This window comes from Haliotis cracherodii, unplaced genomic scaffold (genome assembly GCF_022045235.1).
Source record: "Haliotis cracherodii isolate W230 unplaced genomic scaffold, xgHalCrac1.p SCAF_9, whole genome shotgun sequence".
Classification (NCBI taxonomy): domain Eukaryota; kingdom Metazoa; phylum Mollusca; class Gastropoda; order Lepetellida; family Haliotidae; genus Haliotis; species Haliotis cracherodii.
Genome location: NW_027266343.1, coordinates 18,182,596 through 18,202,589, shown reverse-complemented (window position 1 = coordinate 18,202,589; position 19,994 = coordinate 18,182,596). Strand labels below are relative to the sequence as shown.

The following is a 19,994-nucleotide window of genomic DNA, read 5'->3' as shown; positions in this document are numbered from 1 at the left end:
CAAATGTTGATTAAGAATTTAAGGAAATTTTATTGAAATCATCACTAAGCACTATTCACTAATGAACATGGTAATGAGCATCCTTGATAGATACATGTAGGTATATACAGTCACTACATCCCAGATCCATCAGTCAGGGAAAAACATCTTCAGTACAAACTCGCCAAGTCAGTTTGTTTGAAGAACATCTTTTAAAGAGGTCATAATACCGCACATATCTCAATGGTAATGTAAGGTTGCTATACCATACTTGAAAACTTCACATTTGCAGTTTTCCATCATGAGAGGTCAAATATTCACAATGAAGAACTAGGCCACACTTTCTTGCCGTAAACAATTATTTTAAACCAATTAGCTTGGGCTGGTTGAAATATAAATAAAACCAGCTGATAAATAAATAAATAAATAAATAAATAAATAAATAAATAAATCTATTTTAAAGTGTCGGATGTCTTAGCATGTGTGTCAGTTTGTTGTTTAACACCATACTCAGCAATATTCCAGCCGAATGATGGCAGTCTGTAAACAATCAATTCTGGAACAGACAATCCAGTGATCGATATTGTGAGAAACGATGCCCGCCATTCAAGTACAAAAATGCGCAAACAACCAAGTCACTGAGCCTGATGACCATATCAATTTGGTCGTATCTTACAACCAGCATGGGAGTGTGAAGTGTATTTACAGCCAGCTATATGTGTATGTCTAACTATCAAAGAGGCTTTGTTCTCTTAACAAGAAGATCACAGTCACAATAGATTACACACTGCACTTGATATCTTTACATGTTTCTAATCCATGAAAGATAAAGTATTTGAGCAAACAAACATAAAGTTAAACTTCCATATTTTCCTTTCTAATTGTGGCTTTTGGCTCCAGTTGGTTGAATCTGTAAACCAAATTAATGCAGCCTAATAACTCAATCTAATGTTGTCAAAGGTTTGACATATTGTCCCAGCGGAAGCGAGCAGCAGAACAGCTTGGTTTCAAGGATAGTACAAGGAGGTTGTGTATGGATACATCTAGTGAATGAGTGAGTGAGTTGTGTTTAACGCCGCTTTTAACAGTATTCCAGTTATATCACGGCGTGTCAGCTTAATGTGGGAGGAAAGCCCGAATTGATGCAGGTCTCAGACGTTTACCACTTTGGTGAAACCCACGAGCACGGGTATGGTGCTGACAAACCTAGAAACATAATCAGGGCGAACCGCGATTCGAACCCACAATCATAGGTTTCTGGCGTGCCCAAGGGATGGAACTCTGCACAGCAAATCGCGGCGCCTTAGACGACTAGGCCACCCGTGCCCCCGATACATCTAGTGACTAGAACAGTAGCTCATTGATTTACAATCATATATACAAACAAGCAATATCAGTATGATCAGACAGACACATTTGACTTGGATTCACAGAATATATAGACAGGAAACACCATGACACCCAGATGATTGGAAGCATGTTATAAACTAGTTATACCAAGGTTCCGTCCGTCTGTCCGAAAACTTTGTCCACGCGATTTCTCTTAAACTATTCAGTGGATTCATCTCAAACTAAGTACATATTATCTGTGTCATATGGAGGGGTGCAGTCAAAAGAAAAAAATTGTTTTAATCATTTTTTAATGAATTTTTCAAACCCTAACGTCTGTCCAAAAACTTTGTCCACACGATTTCTCTTAAACTATTCAGTGGATTCATCTCAAACTTAGTACATATAATCTGTGTCATATGGAGGGGTGCAGTGAAAAGAAAAAGAAATTTCTTATAAATTTTCCTTTTTTTCAATGAATTTTTCAAACCCTTACCCTATCCTAGCTATTTAATTTGTAACTATTGACACACTAGGCGGGTTGGGGGTATTAGTGAGCCACGCTCACTTTTGCACTTGTTTTCCAGCTATCTTGCATAGAATAACAATGGCATTTATATTAGGACATTTAAAATGGGACAATATTGGGAACAATGAACTCAACAAATGACAACAGCTTGAATAAATACAACATGGCAAGAAAAGTACAATTATGAGACACAAGACAGGTTTGACCAGCATATACACCATATGCAAGCACAACAATTAACATGGTGTCTGAATACTATAATCAACCAAAACTCAGTGCTATAATAACAATTGAAGGGAAATAGCACTAGCAGTTTTTTCACTTGGAACATCGTTACCATAATGCCAGCAATATTAAGCTGACATGTTGATGACTAGCACTAAACATGTACATGTACTGGTTATATACAGAAAAGTTAATAAGCTGTGTATTTGTGTGAAATACGCAAAATATTGTTTTAGTTGCCAGCACACAAATACACATGAAAAATGTAAAACAAACCCACTAGTACATACTATACTAAGTACAAAACCTAGCTTTTTCAGTTTTCATGCCCATATTTCTTTAAAAATCTTTATTTGCTGATGAATGTATGTGTCACATCAACATGAATTCTTCTGCAATGAATAATACACAAATTGCCACCTGAAACAGCATGTTAAGCTAAATTATTTCAAAATTTGTTAGTATTGGTTTCAAAATATGAAACAGACTTGACCCAAGGGAGTACACATCTACTGAATACTCCCAAACACTAACATATATGGAATTTAAGAACTAGTCGACGAAATAAAGGCAATAAAAGTAACACACAATGAAAGACTGTATCTATATTCAAACATTTACTCACAACAAGAGTAATTGAATGGTGTTTCACACCATCAACATATTTGCCAATATAAGGTCATATCACAGTGGATTGTAAGTAATTGAGTCTGCTGGACAAGACAAACCATTATATTGTAGTGTCCCTATTAATTAACGTATGGTAGTCAGATCAAATCTTACTCCATTAACATTGTCTTTCATTGGTACAGAAAGGTGTGATATTCCCGTTATTCCACAATTCCCTGACTTATAATATGTACAGCTATACATAATTAAGTATAATGAAATACACCAACATCCCCATTAGAATACATTGTTGTTGTCACTGAATATGACTGCTCAGATAGAGAAAAAACAGCTAAAGGAGGGTTTCTGAGGCAGGCAGGTGTCTAATCTTAGTATTTACTGTTACAATACAGCTATGACGTCACTCTATTTTCAACTGAATACTTTTGTAACAAACTGACAGTTCACAGACCTACTTTCTGCAATGCAACTGTTAAGCTCATGCAGTAAATGTAAGCATGTGCATTTGAAATTTTCTAGTGATCAAATTGCACCAAATGCAAGTGCAGTATGATTATATGGGCAACTTCAAATGCAGCATGGATATAAAAGCACAAGGTAATACATGTATTACAAGTGTACTGTAGGAAATTTCCACGCAGCCTATTTGTGTTGTATTTTCATTCATTTATTGATTAATTTGTGTTATCCCTAGCTACCAGGGACCACATCTGCCCTGACAACCCCAATCTCATTAAAATCAGACCTTGGTTCTCCCTCCCGCTAAACAAAGATCTGAAGACATCCCATTAGGGGTCACGTCAGAATGACCTTTCATCCGAACAATCAGAGCGTCGCTTACCAGATCATGAAAGTGACAGTCGGAATGTGATTTCTAACCATACAACCTCGAAAACTTTAACATGGGGTATTCCGAACGATAGTTACGGGTTTAACGACTGAATCCATACAATCTAGACCATCTATTAGCCATTCCAGAATGTTCTTTTGTTTAGGTTTCAAATTTGTAATCGAGAATTTGTCAAAATATGTTTCGAAACGTCGCCAATTTGAAATAAGTGCTGTAAAGCATGAGACAGCTGCCCTCTGATTGGTCAGTCAAAGTTTACGCAAGGTCGGTCTGATGTGACCCGTAATGGGATGTCGTCAGATCTTTGTTTAGTGGTAGCGAGAACTAAGATCTGATTTTCATGAGATTGCGACAACCCATGTGAGTAGCTAAAGCTGGAAGATTGACTTGAACCAGGTCAGGCACTGTCCAAACCCGCAGTGGTACACACAGTCAGGTGGGATGAAACTTTGGCATCTTATTTACATCAGTGACATCTGTGAAAAATTCAAGCAGCTTAAATCCTGAGGAAATCACACTTGCAAAGCGAGACCGCCCATTTGCAGTAGCTGATGTCCCTCCATTTACAGAGGAAGTACCTCCCCCATTCACAAGAGAAGTACCCCCAATTGCTGAAGTGGACGTACCCCTAGTAGTTGAGGCTGCTGCTCCTCCTTTTGAAGGAGCTGATGTAGTTGAAGATGTATCTTCTGTTCCATTGGCTACTGACACACTGCTCCTGGAGTTTGCTGTCGTTGTCCCACCTGGAACTGTGACCTCACCAACTAAGCTTCTTGATCCTTCAGCTCCAGAGTGACCTTGACCTTGATGAGATTCTTCCATGAGCTCACTACGTTCTGAAATGTTTTCACCTTTTTCCTCCTCACTTTCCCCTAAAGATAAAAAGTCATTTTCATCAGCCCCATTAGAAGTTGGCACTCTTTCAAAATATTCCACAGGACTCATTGACTGTTGCAGTACTTTGTGTTCATGAGTAGCAATCAAGGATGGAGTTATAGATGCCTCTGACATTGTCAAAATATGTGGTTCTCCTATGTAACTGATTTCCTCCTGGTCTGTAGGGATTTGTCTTTCATCCAGAATGGATGTTCCTAATGTTGAAACAAAAACACTGTCATCAGAAGTTGCCTGCAAGTATGATCGATGGTCGACTCTTCCACCAGTGGGACTAGGTGGTGTGCTGTCCTCGACACCAGAGCTGTGCTGTTCGGACATTACCTGAGAAGCCTTATTGATATATTCAGTAGAAATAATACCGTCATCACTGACTTCTGCCACGGTTTTGGGAATAGTTTCATCTTGAGCTACAGCACATTTTGGTGATGTTTCATCTTCAGCTAAAGGTTCAGTTCCAGCAGAAATACTGGAATCAGGACCTAACAAATGAAGGTTTGGAATATTTGAAACTGCAGCATTACTTCCAGGATTACTGTAGGAAGTATTTGATGTTCCCGATGGTTGCAGTGAAACAGGCTGGATCTTATCAAACTTTGGAAGCTGTCCAGAAGATACAGTTCCTGATGCCATGCCACCACTGGGTGTAGTCTGGGAAGTATCACATCCTGACTTTGTACTTGTGAAGACTGACTGACGGTGTTGAGTCCCTCCCTGATTGTAGACATGTCCAGGAGACACAGGTATCAAAGGTTGTGGTTGGTTCTGGGCATGCACTGGAAGCTGGGGAGGATAATGTATCCCAGCCTGACCATGTTGACCAACGCCAGGTGGGCTCCCTGCTGTATTCACTGGGCTGGATAAAGAGGAGTTAGGGGCACCTGCAGTCGTTGTTGAGGGTCTAGGATGTGAGGTTGTTTCTCGGTTTGGGCTGACACTGGAACTTGTATTGATGACTTTTGATTCAAGTTCCGGTTTGGGTTTGGTATCTTGGTTTTCAACATTTTCCATTTTTGTAGTAACCCCTTCAGCCTTGTTTGGAGAGTTTTGATCCATGTTATTCTCATCAGAGGTGTCACTTTCTGGACTTCGAGGATTACCATGTACTTGGTTTGTTTGAAGCTCTTCATCAGGGCTTTCTACAGGCCTGTTCTCATTGCCAAGACCTTCCAATTTCATTGCGTCATCTAGTTTCTTTTCTTCTTCTAGTTGTGACTGAATGATTTGGTTACTTACATACATGCCAGATCTGGCATCAGTGATAGAACTCTGTGAGACTTCATCACCTGTGGTCCTGTTGAAGGACTGCTTGACTTCCTCCCTGCAGCTGCTTTGGTCTGCCTCTTGACAAGTCTGGGAGGACATGGAACTCTGTTCTAACTGGTCGATGACGTCAGACTTTTGTACAACTGCTGCTGCGCTGCCTACACTTGCTGGTGTGAGTTCTGGATCTGGGATATCTAAGTCCAGCTTGTTACTGCTGGTACTTCTCCTCAGTTCATTGATCACATCCCCTTCACCATGTTCACCTTCAAAGGTCAAGCCAGTCTGTTCCTGTATCTCATCAAGAAGGTCCTGTCTCTGCATTTCCTCAAGAGCTGCTATGAGTCTACCCAAGGTAGCCCTCTCTCCTTCCACTTCCTTGAAGAAATCCAGAACCTGCTTGGTCTTATAGTCATCTGACGACATCTGTATTTTGTCATGGTGCTCCGACAAAAATTCTGGAAGACAAATTTTTCAGTTATAATTAATATGAGTCAAGGTTATAATTAGTTTGTTTTCATAATTAGCTATTTCTTACTCGATTGAACATTATTGTGATTATCATGATACTCCATAACATTACAATGTACTGAGAACCTTATGTCATGCCTAAGCAATGTTAAAAGAGACATCACTTTTTTCCTTGTTCAAACTAAAAACAAGAGAATATGATCATTTTCATGGTTAATATGAATCAATTTTGATTTATTTTGTATGAATATTCACACATACCGGTAAACAAAATCAATCTAGGTTTACTGAAACAATTACAATATATATATTGGAGTTTATCTTGATTCAAACAATATCATGAATCATGATGAATACCGATGAATACTATATCCACAGTTTATATACGGGTAGGTTACTGAAACATGAACCTTTAAATAATGGTCACCATTTGAATGTGAATGGCATCTCCTGTAGGAGACTCAGCATAAGTTACTGGGAACCTATTCCAACCAAGTAGACAAAGCAATGCCAAGGGGGCTCTGACTGTAAAACAATATTTGACAGCATAATATTAATGTTGATAATGTTGACTGTAGAAAATCATCTTAGCAAAAAAGTATGCTTATCATGTTGATGCTACCTGACTGTATGAACGTCGGAGCTTGCGGTTAGTCATCACTGATCATCTGGCCGATCATTGAAAGGTGAATAAAGATGCGTCAAACAGACACAGGTACATGGATTGCTGGAGACGGTCAATGTCAGCCTAGGCACGAATCGAGTCGATACTACAATAGTTTAGATATGCATTTCTTCGTTTGTTCATTAGGATGGGCCGTAGCGAGGATATTCGTGAACAATCATGCTGTCACGCTCTCCGCATTTCTCAATGTATACTGAAACTCTGAGACCAAGAATAAAGGTTCTAAATGATCAGAAAGAACGCTTATGTGTTTTCATGCCAGGGAAATCCCAGGGGTTTCCCCAGGCATGTGGAAGTAGTCCGTCAGTGTCTTGTGAAAAACATATGAACGTCAAATTGTGTCGTTCATACACTTATTAACGTCAATTTCGCGGTCATGTGACCGACCTCTCATCCAATGGAAAAGCCGTATATCATGTAAACTTCAAATTAAAAAATTATATTTTATTGAATGGATACCCATACACTATGTTGTATTTGTAAATGTTCTACTTCACCGATGTTATACCTGAGCAAGAAAAACTTTTCGGAAGGGAATATATTAATTTCAAGTGTGGATCATGTAAATTGAGAACCGACAGTTTTCAAAATTCGAATAAGTCAAAATGCCATGAGAAGCAGAAAGTGATTGAGAAGCCTGCAGGGGTGCTGGGGAATTGTAGACCTAAATGTGTTACAGTCTGTATTTGGAAATGTTTTGGCGCTACTTTGGTGAGCAAATATGTAACGTATAATTAATCAATTTTATACAATTCGTGACTGTTGTACTTTGATGCATGCACAAAAAATGAAAAACAATATTAAATGGACCTCAAGTCAGTTGAAAAATTGATCAGCATTCTATATGGAAATTCCCAACATCAAGCTATTTATAGACGTAAACAAGGTTGATGTCATTTGGAAAGAAGGTCTGTCACTTCAGGGAAATCGTGCATTTATGATGTATAAGCGTAAGTTTTGGGGAGCTCTCAACCAATCGGAATTGCCTAAATTTGTGTAATAAATTCATTCTGGAATTATTTTCATATGTTAACCATAATTAAGAACATTTAATCTTTTCTTTGGAAAATTCGGGATACCGGCATATTGTGTATTAGTAACCTTTATTTTAATTTTATGTATTTCTTTCTGTATGACCTACCATAATGACCATGTAACAAAACTGTATTTATAACCATTGAAAATACAGTTTGAAAGTGTAAATATGGTGCACAACATCATACTCACTGTCAGTTAAGATGGACCCCAGATCCCTCCACTTCCTTCTATTATCGAGTGTGTCTAACAGCTTCAGTAATTTCTCTGGTAAGAGTTTCAATGGAGTATTTAAAGTGAGGCGTCCAGTCAAAGGTGCTGAGGATGGAGAGCCAGTGGAAGAGGTGGAACTGTTTGCCTGAGGGCTGGGTGCTAAGGCCTGTTCACACAATGGACCAATTGTCCTGGGATCTCCTATGTCCTGCCTTGAAGTGTGGCCACTTAAGGCTGAAGAAGATGTGATGACAGGACCTTGAGAGGTTGGGAACTGTCCCCTTGAAATCTGACCCTGACCAGTATGATTGCTCCATCTGGAGGCATTGCTGGGATTGTGGCACTGTCTTAGAATGGACTCCCCACGGTCATCTGAATTCTGAGGACCTGCAGGGGAAGAGGAGGATCGAGCAAAGCCTGTCATCTCTGCTGTGGGCCTGTCTCCAGGGTCAGACTGAGTAGACTGTATAGGTCTTGACCGAGGTAATAGATTGTGATCTCTATCAAAAGAATGTTCGTGGGGATATCCATTTTGATAATGGGCTGAGTTTTGTCTCTGTGTTGGCCCATGTTGGTGGTATGAAGGTTGATGAAGACCTGCGGGATTATCCGGTGGGGCAGGATGTTGCGGACACCCATTGGGTACATAACCGTAAGACCCCTGTGTCAGTCTTAGGTCATTTTGGGGAGTTAGTAGAGGTTCTGGTGCTGCATAGCAATCAGAGCGAAACTGTCTGGGAGAATTCTGCCGTGTTACTTTCTGAACATCATTTCGGGGAGTTGGCAGAGATTCTGGTGCTGCATAGCAATCAGAGCGAAACTGTCTGGGAGAATTCTGCCGTGTTACTTCTCGAACATCATTTCGGGGAGTTGGCAGAGATTCTGGTGCTGCATAGCAATCGGATCGAAACTGTCTGGGAGAATTCTGCCGTATTTCTGCCTGATATGCTTCATGGGAAGTTCTCCTTTGAGATCTTGTCGCAGGAAGGGAATGGTATGTGACACTTTCTGAATTTGAACCCTGATCTGACTCGGAGTTAGATGGTTGCCAATCCAACCTATTATACACTATTCTCTCAGATCTGCGTTGCCTTCGATTACTTCTAGGCTGGTCAGCTTCCTCTATTTCTTGACGCAGTCGATTCAGTTCTTCTTGTGACAAAGCTTCTAAAAACCAAGAATCAAAGAAATTCATACAAGCTCTGTCACAGAAGTAACTGGTTCATTTCTATTATGACGACCATTTTAAAATTTGTGATGAGGTGAAAATATGGACGTGATACAGGCATGTATAAAAACGACACTAGTTTCAAACTGGCGACTATGCTTCATTTTGACGTATTCTCGATTAAAAAAATTAAAGCTGATAAGAAGAACATTCTGGAATGGCTTATAGATGGCCTAGATTGTAAGGATATAATCATACAACACGTAACTGTCGTTCGGAATACCCCATGTTAAATATTTCCTGGTTGCATGATTAGAAAACACAATCCGACAGTCGCTTTCACGATCTGGTAAACAACACTCTGATTGGTTGGATGAAAGGTCGTTCTGACGTGACCCTCAATGGGATGTCCCCAGATCTTTGTTTAGCAATAGCGAGAACTAAGATCTGGTTTTAATGAGATTGCACCTTGGTGATACCAGTGAGAAGAGGTTTGATGCCAATAGACCAAGGATCATAATCGGAGACAATCTGGATCATCATCCTAGATCAGAGGATCCTTGCAGAGATTTATGCAGTACAATAGACAACTGGGCCATCTAGCATGTCCAGACATAGTGCACACATGGGCACATATACACCTGGACATACAAATCCATAGGAACATTCATTTATACATTACCTTCAAGAATCGAAAGGATGTTTCGGTGTTCACACTGACGTAACGCTTTAAAGAAAGGTATCCACCATTTGTCTCGTGTGTAGAGAATTTCAAGTAATCTTATATTGATTTCTGGTTTAGTTTTTCCATGAGTAAGCATATTGTTGAGTTCCTCCTAGAATAAGTAAATAAATCACAGGTTAGGATGTGAAAACAGAGATGGTAAGCATGTTTAGGGACTAAGATGAAAAGGGAATGTAGTTTAAGAAATTCACACAGACAACTCAACACAAAACATTTCAAGGAAATATTGCTCCAAGTGGAAGCTGACAATCCTGCACACTAGGGCTGGGAAGGGTAACTAGGGCAACCAGGTCAGGTGTATACTAAGTAGGACACGGGTACCCACAAGACTACCCGAACCCGTGGTTAGTCACGTGATTACCGGTATATTGTTTAATGGCAAAAATTATCTAGAACTCTATGGTTACACTATAAGTGATATATGTTCACATTTCTTTCTTACATTGCACACATTCCTTCTGGCTTTATATGATTGCATAATGGTAAAACATCAGCCAACTTTGTGTATGCATGACCAGATCGGTTTATACGTGTATCTAAATTTATTTTGACTGGAGTACAGTCAAACTATTCCCAATTGGACATGTTTTACCTATCTCTAGAGACCTACAGCAGGTACCCGGGTAGGCTTGGGTAATAGTGGGGTGGGTACCGGGGTAGCAGATTTGGACTTGTCCCAGCCCTACTGCACACCCATTGCATCGCTGTCATTATATTTTAAATAATGTCTATCGACATGACATTCTATTTTATTGAAGGCACTATTTACCATGATTCTTGAGTGCAGTCACTATGGATACTTACATAGTATTGATCATAACCTGCAACTGTGAGGATGCGAGTCTGCCTCAGATGTGTTAGCATCAGTTTGGGATCCAGTGTCTGGATTATTTTTACATAGTTTTTATTTATTCTTTTCTTCACTTTTTCTTCCACATTTGAAGACATCTGTAAATAAAGTACAAAATCAAAATGAACTGAAGACACTTAACATGCTTAAAACATTACATATATAATATTTTTGATTGCTCCACTGGCCTTGTTTTGCAGGATACATACAACATGTACAATATCTGTGATGTTCTTAGATGACAAACACACATGTCAAATGATATATCAAGACATTGCTATCATGCAAGCACCTGGCTGTATTCACACTTGAGCACCTTCTCGTGAGAAGGTGAATGTTGTGCCCTTTGTACAGCAGAATAAACATTGGTTGTGCTGAAATATACACTAAGAAACAGATGACTACAGTCCACACAACACTTCAACAAAATAAACACCGGCTAAAATCAAGAAAATAGTGATCAGAGCTCCCGATAAGCTGCGTATCTGCGTAAAATACGCATCAGAAATGCAGAAATACGCAGTAAAATCAAATCAAAGCGTATCAAATACGCAACGAACTTTACAGATACGCTACGAAAATAAAACTTGTGCTTATCATCAAAATATTGTGAAGTAACCCTGCGTATTCAATTAGCAAATCAGCCACTTATTTTTAAATTATAAACGGCCTTCCTTCAACCTTGCCAAACTACACAATGACCAGTTACATCATTACGATCATTTGCCATCACACTTTCTTGTGGAAGTATCGTGGTATCGTCCTATAAAGCTCTCGAACCCACACAACACCACTTTGCAGGGACTCAATGAATAGTGTTTTTAAATATTTTACTTAAATACCCACATGTGTAAAAACTAGTGGGTAACAGAAATTTGAATACCCAAATAGAATTACTGATACCCAATGATTTTAAAATGCATGGGTAAAATACCCACAACACCAAAAGCTTATCTGGAGCTCTGAGTGATAAAACTCCATGTAATGGTCCACATACAGCCTTTTAATGAGCATTTCTATTCATTAAAACCGTGATGTTTATTAAACTGATTTCTAATTGAGGAACATTTGGAAAATATTGTTACCATGATACCAGTGTTCGAAATGAGCGCCTGTCCATAGGCCCATGGCAGTTAGATCTTGTGGCGGGTCTGTAGTTTCAAATTTGTATGGGTCCTTACGGCTAAATCTATGTGTCGATTTGTTTGACACAATAAAATGCAATTTTCTTTAATAAGGGCATGATGAGTTTAGTCAGGAAATGCAGTTATTAAAGTCTTGGGGTCCTGATGGCAGCCTGGCAATTTATTTTATTTCAGTTAGTGCCACAATCACATTTGATAGTTAAACCTAATCATTTCAAACTACTTTCACTGTGATATACTGTATTTGACGTAATATCGGCCAGGGCGCTCTCAAAATTAGAAATAGGGGGCTCTTATTAGAATATTATTTTGGTGAAAAAAAGAGAGTTAAAGGATAAATTTTGTGGTTTATGCTGACAGCCTGAAATGTTTATATACGACAGATATATTTTCCAAGAATTTAATTGCCCATAATTAAGGGTGCATATAACACACGAGTATGTATTGTACACAAATAAATAAGGGGTGCTAATTGGCATTGTTCACTAGCCAATATATTAGCAAATATCGCTGTGGGCTCTTATTAGAGAGGGGCGCTTATTACGTTGAATACGGTATTGTTTATGACAATGTTACTCCATGGTGCTGGCAGAATCCTTATTGACATCAGCATCCTGTAAATAACTGAGTCCATCAACCAGCTGAGAAAAGATCCATGTCTTCAGGACACAAAGATCCACAATCAGGTCACACAATTTAACCATCTGATGCAATGGCTGACTCATGTGCACATTGACAGCCTATCAGCCAGAGCTCCAGATAAGCTTTTGGTGTTGTGGGTATTTTACCCATGCATTTTAAAATCACTGCGTATCAGCTATTCTATCTGGGTATTCAAATTTCTGTTACCCAATAGTTTTTACACATGTGGGTATTTAAGTAAAATATTTAAAAACACTATTCATCAAGTCCCTGGTCATTGTGTAGTTTGGCAAGGTTGATGGAATGCCCGTTCATAATTTCAAAATAAGTGGCTGATTTGCCAATCGAATACGCAGGGTTACTTCAAAATATTTTGAAAATATGCACAAGTTTTATTTTTGTAGCGTATCTGTAATGTTCGTTGCATATTTGATACGCTTGGATATTATTTTACTCCGTATTTCTGCATTTCTGATGCGCATTTTACGCAGATACGCAGCTTATCTGGAGCTCTGTATCAGCCATGTCACACAATGTATCCACCTATTCGTGGTTAATCACCTTTTGTCCTTGTCCTTCAACAAGCATGGGATACAGGGGACCTACTCTGTCCTGGAATCCCCAGAATTAGATGCAAGTCAAGTTCTTAATGTACCATGTCTATATTTCAAGGCAATGGATATTACGCAGTATCAACCAACCACTGAAAAGAAGCTACGGTAAGTACCAAAAACTAACAGCACTAGAAGTTTACTGGTAAGAAATTTGGTCTAGCCCTAGATGTGGTTGTCCATGTAACCATGGTAACTGATTGGTTTCATCTTCCCTTGGCAAGGGAGTTAACTGACTATAAGAGTCCAGTTTCCACCCTTGCCAAACTAGGCTGGAATTCCTGGGCTCAACCGTAGCGCCACCAGTGGTTAGTTCGAGTTATGTTCCTTCTAAGCCTCTCCTATGAACCAATCAGATTCCACCTCTCGTATCACTTGCATTTGTTTCAAACAAAATGGTGGCGCCCAGTCAAAACGATCTGATTGATAATCAAGATCTATATTGTGATAAAATGGGTCTTATACAGCGAAATGCATCAAATCACGTGACCACCTTGATTAAAAACATGAAAAGACTTGGAAAATATCTGTTGACGAGTTGGCGGTGCACATGCTTTGCAAATCCTGCAATCGACAGAAATCTGCATGACATTTTACAAATCGGATTTCGATTTCAGTGCGTGATTTTGATTGGACTATGCATAGACTCGTTAGCCCAGCCAAAATGTAATTCCATAATACCAGCCTAGCAAGGGTGGAAAATGGACTTTTATAGTCAGTTAACTCACTTGCCTCGGGAAGATGGGTTGGTTTAAATACTGATAAGAAGTCAAGATTGGTTAATGGCTGATGATTATTTTGTTTATGATATACTGATTGAAATTGAGTATGGTTCTTGGTGCTGTCTCCAACACTACCACCTCTACATCATCCTACATCATCCTCTACATCATCCTCTACATCATCCTACATCATCCTCTACATCATCCTCTACATCATCCTACATCATCCTCTACATCATCCTCTACATTATCCTACATCATCCTCTACATCATCCTCTACATCATCCTACATCATCCTACATCATCCTACATCATCCTCTACATCATCCTCTACATCATCCTACATCATCCTACATCATCCTCTACATCATCCTCTACATCATCCTACATCATCCTCTACATCATCCTACATCATCCTACATCATCCTCTACATCATCCTACATCATCCTCTACATCATCCTCTACATCATCCTACATCATCCTCTACATCATCCTACCAGCACCCAATGAGAACCCTTGATCGCAGTCACACCCTGTTTTATTTAAACCCTGTGGCAGAGGTTTAAGTCGAAAACTTTTAGTCCTCTTAATTGAGAGTTTCGCCGGGACAAAATAAGAGAATAACAAAAAAGTCCCAAGTGAATGAATGGTATGTACTGAACCTTGGCGACAGACTAATCATGCTTACAGCATTCATTCTCAAGGGACAGATAATTGGATATATTTGATATAATATTCCTTATAAGAAAGTGAGAAAATGTTTGAAATGTCAGTCCTAAAAAGAAACTTAACTGAAGTCAACCCATTGTTTGTTTACATAAACTTAGTGAAACATTAACAAGGGATGATGTCATCATGGTCATATGGTCTTGTTTTCAACAAAGGAGCAATTGTGACCTTCTATATCGCTTCTGATCTGATCAATCATCATTGACAATCACTGAAGTGCTTATGTGGAAATATCAGGAAGTATTAAAAGTCAATATGACTACGGAGTCTGTGTAATACATTCCATCTGACTGGTGCCACCTACATTTTCGCCAAGACATCTTTTTAGGTAACACGTCAATTTTGCCTCATCTCAGAATTAAACCTCTGGCACACAGGGAAACGATGACATTGTGTATAGCATAATATATTCGTACAGAGACAAAAATCTATCGATAGGGTATGATGTGTTCAACACCACTTTATTATGCTATACACGCGGTCATCTTGTTCCTGTGCTCTGGTACTCACCAGGGTCTGTGAACACCGGTGAATACTATAAACGTGCACAACAAGGTAAATCTAATAGCTTGATTTCTACAGGAAAGAATGTTATGGTATGTTTTGATGGACGAGCATGTTGCACATTTCCCCGCCATCATTGTCGTACCAAGCAATAAATGCATGAAGTATGTTAAGAGGACAAAATAATATCAGTACCTTCACAGCTGAACAGAATCACTGTCAAAACTTTATGACAGTCGACAACCTTTTTCGCTTCCGAAGTTATCTCATCCATGCATCGGAAGTGAACAATTTGCCACAATGGTGGAGGGGCCATTTATTAATTTACTGCGACGTTAAGACAACAACGCACAGGTTAATAGTCCCTAAAACATTTTCCCGTTGGAATAACACATGATCCGTTACGATAACATCACCAACCTTGTCGTAATCAATCCTTGTATCCAAGCATCATCGTTCTTGCTCAAGGCGATGGCGGACAGCTCGAAACGATAATAACTGTGACGGGAATTCCCAGTCCACGTAACTATTAATAGAACAGGTGTTCGCTTGTTCACCAAGCGTATGGTAGTTCTAGTGGGTGAATAATTGAAATACTGGTATGGGTACCAAATTGAATAACATCTTACGTGCTACAATTTGGAAATGGTATGATGTTAAAGAGTTGACACTTCACATTTGTTATTTATCCGCGGTCACCATGACCCGAGGACCCACCTCTTCCTACCGGGTGCGTGACCAAAAGACGTCACGTGGTAGTACGTCGACTATTTTCCGGATCCAACCGAAGGTTACGGAACGATGCGAATGACGACGAATGGATTGTTATTTTTCCTTCGTGTATGAAAGGGAAGTAACTATGCATCATATGGGCACAATTTCTGTTTGGGAAAATGAGAAAGTAGCAGCTGATTCAAATCTATGTTTTGAAATCATCTTCGCGAAGTATTGGATGTCTGGATGTTATTTTCACGTTAAAATTCGGCAACTCCTAGAACCGTCACACTATTACTACCTTAAACACTGCACTAGCATAGCACGTAAGTGAGTGTGTGATGGAATAACACTATATGTATATATGTTTCATATTTTAATAACATACCAAACACAATTTTATGGATCACTGACTTTGCGCCATAAGTGTGACGTCAGTATAATATCTCGTTATAAACGCACTAGCATGCATGGCCAATCAGTGCTTATACATAATCAGTGCGTATATATTTTGCCTATTTTACTCCTATCATTATTATATGGATCATATACAATATGGACAGTCAATTGTCACCTGTCAGCCTGGTAGGATGGCCCACAGCAATCAACACTTTTCTGATACTGACGTTTCATGTTACAGGCAAATAAATACATTTTATTGAAACTCGTCTTCGAATACATGTCGACATTCATAGCAGTCTCCTGTACGGTCATTTAGAAATGATGACTCAGGTTCACAATTAATTCCAAGCTTGTTTACACTTTACTTAAAGGAATTGTAAACACAATATCCCTGAAAAAAAGAAATTCCTCCCGTATATCAAAAGTTACCATGCTTCATTGATATCGTTTTACAGAAAGTCATATCGGTGCCTGAAAAGTCTTGTCGGTTTTTAAGCTTCATTTGAATTAAATGTACTATCTTATAGATCCCGAGTAACACACCCACGTGTGTGATCCCCACTTACCGTTTAGATGGTCAGGACGGCAACGTCATCAGTGTAGGCAGCAGGAGAGTCCATCTCCCCAGATGTCCAAACCCCTGCACTTATCCTGAGATCAGTAGGTATGTCTCAGTTAGATGACATTACCAAACCATGCATATGTTTCAGTGGCGGACAACAAATCAACCACCATCTTCTCGTTCACATGACTGAAAGTAAAGTGAGATGTCATTGTCAAGACCCGCCTGCACAAAGCAAACTTAGCGCTGAGATCATATCTCCCGCACTTAAACATGGATTTACAATACTCCTAGCGCTATGATTGTTGTGAGCAAGTAATTATCTGTCGACGTTGATCGGCACTTGTAAACATCTTATCACAACCTACTATTTCAGACTGAAATTTACATGTTTCCACTAATGATGGCCCCTGGACCTATTTAAGAGGTTCGTATCCTATTTTCAGTATACTCCATGGATATCAAGTTTGGTTACTTTCCTGAATGCCCCTGGAATCTGTTAAATACTAATTCCGAAATATATAATACTTCTAGAGGTCATACTTTTAAAATTTGCTTTTGATCTTACAACCTGTACCTCTCTTATGTTTTTGTGTGAATGCTGTTTAACACCACTGTCAGCAGTATTCCTGCTACATGACAGCGGTGTGTCAAGACTGGCGCAGGCAAACCAGAGACTGAAAGCATGAGCACCCACGCCATCAGGGCATGATGTCACCCAATCCTGAAACCTGTTGTGGCTTTGGCCTTGCAGACAACATCCCTGTTTCGCATTCAGTATAGCAAGGAACATAAGATTTATTTAGTTTGCCGAGATGAGATTTTATGGAATAGTTGCAATGCAGCGGTTGATAGAATACGCCTCGCGATCATCGACATCTTGTCATTTATGCAGTTGACAACTGACAGTGACAGCGCAAATAACCGCTCAATCTTTCTCCACAGGGCGTGATCAGCAAGGTATGTGTACGTACAATGTGCACGATCTCACGCACTTACATTATATTTTTGACATCAATTCACCGCCCGGGAGAAGAGCGGAGGGTTGGTGGGTCGAATCCCCTGGCCGCGTATTGCTAAATGACGTTGAAAGGTAATACCTGTTGTTTCCATGTTTTGCGCTCGGAATTAAGTGGTACCACAAGAACTGTTTGGCTTGGAGTCTCAGTGGGCTAGCACTTTAAATTCAAAACGTCGACGCTAGAGAACAATCAGTTTCGAACATCCACCAAAACTCAAAACTCCATTGGGCGCAACAGGCAGAAGAACGATCAAAACTATGTGAATGGATGACAGAAAATCAGTGATGCCACCAAGTGTTTGCAAAAATGGTAAGACCGGCACAAGTCCGGACTATTGATAGCATCCACACTAATACACGTGTATACCCAACGCTATATAAGTGCAATTATCTTGAACGCAATGTTAAAAAGATTTTATGTTTTTCCAATCATTTTTATTCCAGTTTCAGTGGTTACATACACGGTGATATATACATGTATAGCATTATTAACAATTTGACACAGAATATTTGGAGGATAGGCCTTGATCTTGTAGGATCGAGCAAGATGTTCCGTCATGAAAGTTGTTAACACCATATTTATTAGCAATCATAGAAAGATAAGCTAATAATAAAAGAATAAATAATACCAGACTATAATATTGTAATCATTATCTTGGAGAAACATTGCAGTTTTTCTTGGGCAATAGAGTCAAAGTGATTGGAAACAATCAATAATAACAGCAATCTATGTAAGATTCAAGGCATCATGTAAACCACAATACCATTTCCACTTTCTGTTATAAGTGCAAAGCTTATTAGTTTTTGCTGACAGATATTCCAAATAGATAGCATCTTTTAATACTTGTTTAAAAACGTCCATTGAGGGTTTAAACTAGCTAACATAATAATATGATTATTTGCAGGTTTTGCACTTATTTCACCAAACCATACATTCAATCTTGTAAAAATTGTATCACAATTTCCAACAGAATTAAAAAAAGACTCCAAGTTCTGCCAGAATTCGAACACATATTCACAGTCATTAAATACATGCATCAAGTTTTCTTTCTCTATCTTGCAAAATTCACATAAATCATCATCGACAAGTTTCATTTTATATAGTTCTTTTTTTTATATATCATTCTATGCAGGAATCTAAATTGAAAATCTATCGCTTTTACATCTCTAATGTCTTTTCTAAAAGAGACAAAAAAAATTGCCCATTCTAAGCATTCATCCGGCAAATTCAATCTCCCATTTCTTACATATTTTAGGTTGTGAGTCAGAAAAAATAAGTTTATCATAAACAAGTATTGAACCTTTTTTACAAATCAAGAATAGACATGTCAAAGTATAAATTTACATCAAATTGTTTTTTAATTGCTGTTTTCCATTTTTGGGGAATAATTGAAATAAGTTGAACATAATGCAAAAATGTCCCTTTAATATTGTATCTTTCTTTTAGAATTGCAAATGGAGTAAATCTATTTCCCTGACATATATGTTTTAGGGACCAAATACCCTTATCATACCAATCTTTTATGAAAAACTTTGGGGAATTTAAGTAGTGGTTTAAACATAATGGTTGATTCATAATGTTTTCAATAAGAGAAAGGTCTAATTCATATTTTCTAAAATATTCACACCAAGCTTTAATAACATCGTTGTTAACAACGATGTTTAAAAGAAATTTACCCATCTTTGATATAAGTTTGAATGTGCGGAATAAGATAATGGTAGATGTAAAAACACTTCAGAAGACAACTGAATCTCGATACGTTTAAAACACTCCTTAAACTCTACAACAGTTCGGGATGAAATGCTGGAATTTTTCGCAGTGTCCAAAGTTGCGGTATCTGAAGTAACAGTGTAATTTCTAACAACATGTTTATGCATTATTTCGTGAGCGAGTTACGTGTTCACCACTTTTAATGATGTGTCAGGGCATGGCAAGTCTTCAAAAGACATTTACAAGTGATACAAATAAGGAAGAGAATTTATGGATGTTAACAACTTTATTGGGAGGAACACTTACTTACTCCTTCATCAGGTAAATAAATGATATGGGACAGAGAATATATATATATATTATA

General features: G+C 38.7%; 1 protein-coding gene across 2 annotated transcripts; it reads right to left on the bottom strand.

Annotated features, from left to right (window-relative positions):
- Positions 1 to 957: 957 nt before the first annotated feature.
- On the bottom strand, positions 958 to 15,938 carry LOC139452383 (serine-rich adhesin for platelets-like). 2 transcript variants are annotated; one of them, XM_071233842.1, is made up of 5 exons: positions 15,641 to 15,938; positions 10,821 to 10,964; positions 9,954 to 10,107; positions 8,083 to 9,270; positions 958 to 6,157 (listed from the first exon to the last, which is right to left on the bottom strand). In XM_071233842.1, the coding sequence occupies exons 2-5, from the start codon at positions 10,962 to 10,964 to the stop codon at positions 3,975 to 3,977; spliced, it is 3,669 nt and encodes a 1,222-aa protein (XP_071089943.1). In that variant the 5' UTR covers positions 15,641 to 15,938; the 3' UTR covers positions 958 to 3,974. The 2 variants fall into 2 exon arrangements, with proteins under 2 accessions (XP_071089943.1, XP_071089944.1); XM_071233843.1 differs by lacking the exon at positions 15,641 to 15,938 and adding an exon at positions 15,416 to 15,500.
- Positions 15,939 to 19,994: the final 4,056 nt, after the last annotated feature.